This window comes from Marasmius oreades, chromosome 3 (assembly GCF_018924745.1).
Source record: "Marasmius oreades isolate 03SP1 chromosome 3, whole genome shotgun sequence".
Classification (NCBI taxonomy): Eukaryota; Fungi; Basidiomycota; class Agaricomycetes; order Agaricales; family Marasmiaceae; genus Marasmius; species Marasmius oreades.
The window spans coordinates 2,037,453-2,044,423 of record NC_057325.1 but is presented as its reverse complement, the minus strand read 5'-3'; the positions used below and the strand labels follow the sequence as shown (position 1 = coordinate 2,044,423).

At 43.7% G+C, this 6,971-nt stretch overlaps 1 protein-coding gene across 1 annotated transcript; it reads left to right on the top strand.

Annotated features, from left to right (window-relative positions):
* The first annotated feature begins 1,925 nt into the window (after positions 1-1,925).
* On the top strand, positions 1,926-3,206 carry E1B28_005951 (uncharacterized protein). The gene is made up of 3 exons (XM_043150554.1): positions 1,926-2,019; positions 2,074-2,520; positions 2,576-3,206. The coding sequence occupies exons 1-3, from the start codon at positions 1,972-1,974 to the stop codon at positions 3,050-3,052; spliced, it is 972 nt and encodes a 323-aa protein (XP_043011642.1). The 5' UTR covers positions 1,926-1,971; the 3' UTR covers positions 3,053-3,206.
* The last annotated feature ends 3,765 nt before the right edge of the window (positions 3,207-6,971 follow it).

The following is a 6,971-nucleotide window of genomic DNA, read 5'->3' as shown; positions in this document are numbered from 1 at the left end:
GTGTTCAAGGGAATTTGCCAAACAATTTTGATGGATGATGTGATTCATGAAATTTATGAACCTTAGTTTTTTGTTAAGCCCCAAAGACTGCTGGCACAACTTGTGGGCTTTGTTTGGGTCTTATTTGGCTATACGGCTTGTGCATGTGCTCCACTCATGCTGTATTCAAGCAGCCTGCCTCCGAATCTAAACCTTAGAAAAAGTAGACAATTAGATGACTGTATTGGTATATGTAAGAGCTTTTCCAAGCCATAATTCAAGCCTCACAAATAATTAAATTCCCCTTCATCCCAATCTGGTGGGGGCAATGGTAACAAGATCTCTCTCTCCCTTCAGGATCTCTCTGATTACATGTAGCTGCCAGAGACAAGGGCATACCCAAATCTATTCACAATAATCTCTTGGGCATCTGCGTCATGTTCAGGAATGGAATGAGTAGGAGGTAGTGTTATCGTCGGCGCATTTGGTTCGGTTCGGCGTGGTTTGTACCAGTTTGGGCTTTGATGGGTCGGCAGGAACCATTTAGGGACACAGTTCAGGCCGAAAACCTGACCCAAACCGGTTAAACTGCGGTTCCTGAGTAAATTGTCCCCAGAAAAATATATTAAACTTTTTGACGACTTTTTGTGATAGTGATAGCAAATGGCATCACTTTGATGTGACAGTGATGATGCTCTGATGTGACATTTATTGTGACTAATAGGTACAAGTGACCCACTGGGTCGCGTGGTTCGAAAACAGGGTTTCTCGGGCCAAAACCGTTCTATATTTGGTTTTTTTGGCAAACTGTTTATGGAACCATTTTGGCAATTCAGTTTGCAGTTTGGTTTCAAACCGGTGCTAGCCCAGACTGATGAGAACACTAGTCTGAGGGTGAGTACCTACTTTCACTCTATCTACATACACTTATACTCACAATACCTTGTAGCTTTGTCTGTACTTACAATGTACTCTACAGGTATATTATACAGTCGTTCATTCACGTCTGAGGCTTCGTCTATACTTACGACGTACTCTACAGGTATCTTACGACGTACTCTACAGAGCTCAGTGGGTCAAGGGAAGTTGAAGGGAGGCATGTTGAAATAGAGCCACCTGGAAGGTCCAGGGGTCCAGATTCAATAAGGAGAGAACAAAGTGAAATGTTCATTTATACAATGTGTGGTATATCACACATGCACCTCGGAAAATTGGAATATAGACTGACAGCTGTTTCCATAATCATAGGCTGCTTCAGAATATTTTTTTTCGACAAAGAGTGACCAAGCAGGTCCCACCCCATATTGATATCATAAATAACACACTTGCGCCCACTGTGACTCACCACAAAGCAAGTCAAGTCAGCCACGCCACTACCACGTTTCTGGGACCAGGCCGTGTAATCTATCTATCTATCTATCTGCCATGCACTCGTGCATTGGGGTGGTGGGAGCTGCTTGGTCATCGTCAAATTATTTTTTTTCGGACTCAGCGGCCTACAATTATAGAAACAGCTGGAATTATCTACTGAGATATAACAAGTTCAACTGTCTCTCCAGGGGTCATCCACCCCGGGAAACCATATTTCTCTTCTTGAATGCACAGAAACTACCAATACCCATATAGTTTACATCCCAGTTGATTCACAACTAGTCAATCAAATTATTTCTTGTCTTGAATTTCCACAGCCAACAACATATTAACAAGTGAAGAAACAACTACTATTGTGAGAGAGTAAATAATCGTCGGAAAATCCCGCCCACCCAGCAGCGTGATCTTCCTGCGTTCCTGGCCAAGCTAATGCTTGCCCTCAGCCCAACCTACAGCTCCCTCATATATAGCTCGGACCACGAAAGACGACGTTGAACTAGTATGGGGTCTCTGTGTCCATCCCGGATCGGGCCGCGTATATGCCCCCTCTGTCTAGCCACGTGATCACATTTCCCGTTCACTGTACTTCCACACAGTGCACGCTCAGGAGGGCGAGCCAAGATGAGAGATGTTAACGTTTATAACGTCGCTCGCGCCTTTCCTCGAATGGTAGCCTTCTCATTGTCTGCTACCGCTGCCGCTCATGAGCTTTTTCCATCCTAGAGTTGGTCACCCAAAAACCTGTACAATCTCTGGCAGCGTTCCCTGGGTCCAAAAAAACATCAACTCGTTTTCAAAGACACTCAACAAACTCTTTTCCAGCAAAGATGGAAGTCAAAAGCAGCCATACGTGCTTACCACGGCGATTATATCGCAGAAAAGTTGTTCAAGCGTTGGTACCTTCCCGACAACATCCCCGACGTACGACCTCGGAAAGCAATAATGGGAGACGACAAATCCATGCTTGACGAATACGCCGGCAGGAAAAAGAAGGAGAAGGACTACGAGGAAGATGAGACGCGCCGTGGAATGGCCCCAGTCGGAAGTTTGGTTCTAGCAGAAGTGGAAAGACGAATAGATGTTGTCGTTTTCAGATCTTGCTTCGCCCATAGTATTTACGAAGCTCGCCGACTTGTCGTTCATGGTAACGTCTCACTCAACGGTAAACGAGTGAGTGAATACCATTCTTCGCTCCAGGTGTCGTTGACAGCGCTCGTTTTCGAAGCACACCAATGCCAACACACGTCTGGCCCCTGGAGATATGATCTCAGTTGATCCCAGTGCTATACGGTTCTTCCGGTCTTCAACCACAGGATCTGTTGACGACGTCAACGCCAATGAAATGGATAAAACTGACCTTACACCTTTCCACCTTCCACTATATGCTTCCCCGTGGCTTTTCGTGCCGGCATATATTGAAACCAGTTTTGCGACATGTTCAGCAATCTACGTTCGCCATCCTACCGCACGTCCAGGCTATTCCGAAATTCCAACACCCTATGACGCTGATGGAGAAGTTGTTCGATTTGCTTGGGAGTGGTATGTCAAGCGGCAGCCAAGGATTCGATCGCAGAAACGTCTGTCAATGAGGCCAGAGGACCGGGCTTTCGATGCTAGTGAGATTGATATTGAGAAGGAGCGGAAGTATTTGAGGAAAGCCGCTCGAAAACGCGCCGCTACGACATCAGGAATGATTTTTTAGACGTAGCATGTACAGTGTTCCCCCACTCCTTTGCACAGCCCCAGTCCTTTACACACTGCCTCATATCTCCCAATACCTGTACATCTACCCTTAGTGCTTGTAGTTGAGTATAAATGCAGTTGATATTATTGTCGTGCCTCATTCCTGAGCAGCCTGGACAGCTGGAGATTAATTTATAACAAAAAATACATCAGAAATAGCCAGTTGATGAACAGATCTCACTTTTGTTTGATTTTTAGTACTTTAATGCAGGCATGTATTGGTTCAGTTCTTTCTCAAGTGAATAAACAGCTACCATATGAGTATTCTGAGACACATTATTAAGGTCCTTTGTCAAAATTGACAGAGGGCAAGCTAAATCATTGCAGACCAGGCAACGGCATGACAAAATCCACGAAAGGACAACACAGCACAAGACCGCACATTGTCGGTCACGGATAATGTGCAGAAAATCTTCAGTTTTCCTTGCATTATCTCAATATTACCGCCATGTTATTGGCCACATATATTTTATTGTAATTATTCGCTATTCCACAAATTAACTGAAGACTATCCTTAAATTACTTGTACATTTTCTGACCTCAGAAACACATGTCACCACCAACCTGCTGCCGGCTTCTTTCACATTTGCCAATAACCCATTGATAACACATTTTATAGCAGTAAACAGAGTGAATAGAAGTGGTATTGATCCATGTAGCTACTGACAGTGAAGCCCACCAAACACTGTGGAGAAATAGAAGCACAAATAGACGCGGCGCCTGAATCAATATAGCCCAGAATCCCTTGCCTTCTTCTGTGAGAAGAATAAAGAGATATTCTTGAGAGTGACTACAGCAGGTGCTGCGGATTGCTGCGCACGACTGTGGTCAACTGCGGAATGATAGTAGTAAGAGGTGTGCATATGGGATGGTGGTAACAATCATAAAAGTAGAGATAGAAGAGAAGATGTAATAAATATTCCAACACTTCCCCTCAAACCTTTGATAGTCCTAAACAGGTAGCAAAGTGTTTGACCTTTAATGATGGCAGAGCTTTCGTGAATATGTCTGCTGTCATGTTTTCTGTGGGGCAATAGATAAGGTGAATCTTCTTTTCATCGATAACATAGCGAATGAAATGGTATCTGATGTCGATGTGCTTGGTACGTGCATGGAATCGATCATCCTTGGAGAGTGCTATCGCGCTCTGGTTGTCCGAAAGTAGCGTTAGTGGGGGAAGGTGAGTAAGGAATGTATCGAGGTGATTGAGGTGAGTCAATGGTGATTGGCTCTTCCTGTGTGTCTCCTTTGCCTGATTTCCTGATGTTTGTCCATTCGTCACTGGATGTTCCCCATCCATTGTTGTTGTCCTGAGTTTCCTTCCAATGTTGTGCATTTGTGAACCAACTATTTCCTTCGTCATTGTTCCAATTTGGAGAGGTTGCTCCTGCATTCCTTTCCCAATTTCTGATCCTTTCATTCTTCCTTTCCATTCTTCTTCTGGCATGCCTTTGGTTTCGTTTCCTGTTCCTATTAGATTGATTCTGAATAACTCCCCTATGAGGTTCCGAATCCATATGGCCTCTTTGGCTGCATGTGTCAAAGCGATGTACTCTGCTTCTGTTGTGCTGAGAGATACAATTTCTTGTCTCTTGCTGCTCCATGATACAGCTCCCCCGTTCAATATGAATACATAACCGGAGATCACATGGCGGTCGCTGTTGGACATTCCATCCGCATTGGCATACCTGATGGGCAGAGTTGTAGTGTCGTTGTTGGTAGGACCGAAAGTGAGCCATAGGTGTCTGGTTCTGATGAGATATTGATAAACTCGTTGAAGGGCTTTCCAATGTGTAACTCCTGGGTTTTTGGAGTAGCGAGCAAGTTGTGAGACAGAGAAAGTGATGTCTGGGCGAGTAGCAATAGAGAGGTATTGAAGAGCTCCTAATGCTTCAGTGTATGGTTTGTTCTTCATATATAGGATATCTTCTCTGCTGGTGGGAATTGTTGCTATAGCAAGATTGACTGATGGATCAAAAGGAATTGATAATGGTTTGAGGTTTTCAAAACCATATCGTATGATGATTGCATTGATGTATGATCTTTGAGAAAGACTGATGTTTCTGAATGATTGTTGGAGTTCCATTCCTAATAACCAATTTAGTGGTCCTCCATCTTTTACTTCCATTAATGCTGAGATCTTCTTCTTTAATTCTTCCATGATCCTTATGGTTTCAGTGATGAGTGCCATGTCATCAACATGAACAAAAATGATAATAAGTGGTGAAGTCCGATAGAAAACCGCATGATCGAAGTTTGATCGTGTGAGTCCGATGTCTTTCATCCATTTGACAAAGGTAAGGTACCATCGTCTTCCTGCTTGCTTTAATCCATATAATGCTCTGAATAATCTCAGAACTTGTCCTGGTTTAGCTCCGATGTCAATGCCAGGTGGAGGTTTCATATAGATGATTTCATTGTCCTCCAATGTTCCATATAGGTATGCTGATTTGACGTCCATTTGATGAATGATCATGTTGTGTTGTGCAGCTATGCTCAAGATGATCTGAATGGATGTGAGCTTTGCAACTGATGCAAATGTATCATCTGGGAAATAATCAACATATGGGATCTGATAGTTTCCACAGATAACAAGTCTGGATCGCCAATCAACAACATTTCCATGTTTGTCTCTCTTGGTACGATATACCCATTTGCACATAAGAGCATGAGCATCTTTGGGTAGGTTGGTGATAGTGTATGTTTTTCTTTGGTTGAGACGATTGATTTCATCTTGCATGGATTCTTTCCATTGTGGCCAATCAGGTCTGGACATTGCTTCTTTCAAGGTGACAGGGTCATATGCTTCTATTTCTGCTGTGACCTTGGCTAGACTGGCAGTTAAGCGCATTTTTTCTTTGTTTCCTTCTCCAATGCCGCCAATGATATCCATAATCTTCCTTGTGGGCTTTTTGGCACGTTTGCCTGTGACAATGTTTGGATCAATGGGTTCTGTGATTTCCTCGGATGTAGGTTGAATGATTGGTTGATCCGGTATTGGGCGAAGTATACCACTCAAGAGTCAACCTAATATCAGAGCTACAGGAGTAGCACCAACACCAAATCAACCCAAAAACTAGTAAACCTCCGTGTAAAGTCTATCAATAACTCTACACACCAGGAAAGATTGCAAGGGTGGACTGCTTGGCAAAGGTTACGCACAAGATCACAGTCTTAGTATCGTATGAAGTTCTTATGAAATCAATGTGTAACTGCAAGTGTAAAACACCACAGCTACGGGGATTCTAGGGTTTGTAGGGGCTCTGTTTATTGTCCAGTGGACTAAGTGGGACCGTGAATTTCGTCTATGGTAAGACTAATTCGAATGATTGGAGACTATTGCCCTCGACGGACACGAAAACTAAGTCCTCAGCGGACACGAACGCTAAGACCCTCGACGGATCACGAAACAGTAATCAAGACCTCGGCGGCCTACGGACAGATAGTTCTCTAGTTTTGACCTCGACGGTCTTGTATGGTTCAAATCAAATCTTATCGTTTCACTGCACAAAGACAGGGCAAATCTCTCTATTGGCGTCAAGAGCAGTTACTCACGGGCAACCCACTCAGGACTTTCCTACACACAGGTAGTACTTGCTTTTACCTACGGATACATGAGCTGCTTTTATACTACTTCTACGCTAGCTTTGTAATCCTATCTCTACTTGTTTCATCTCTAAGAATAATGCACCGTAGCTACGAATCCATGCGGAGTCTTATCGCTAGGGACTGCTACATGTGCAGAATCTTGTCTACGGAGCTTTTCCGTATTTGAATCATATGTTTTGGACCAATCTGGACCGTTCTTCATTCTTGTTTCAGCATGTAGAATGGACCTACATAGGCGTACCATATGGTATTTCTTGCCTACAGACCTT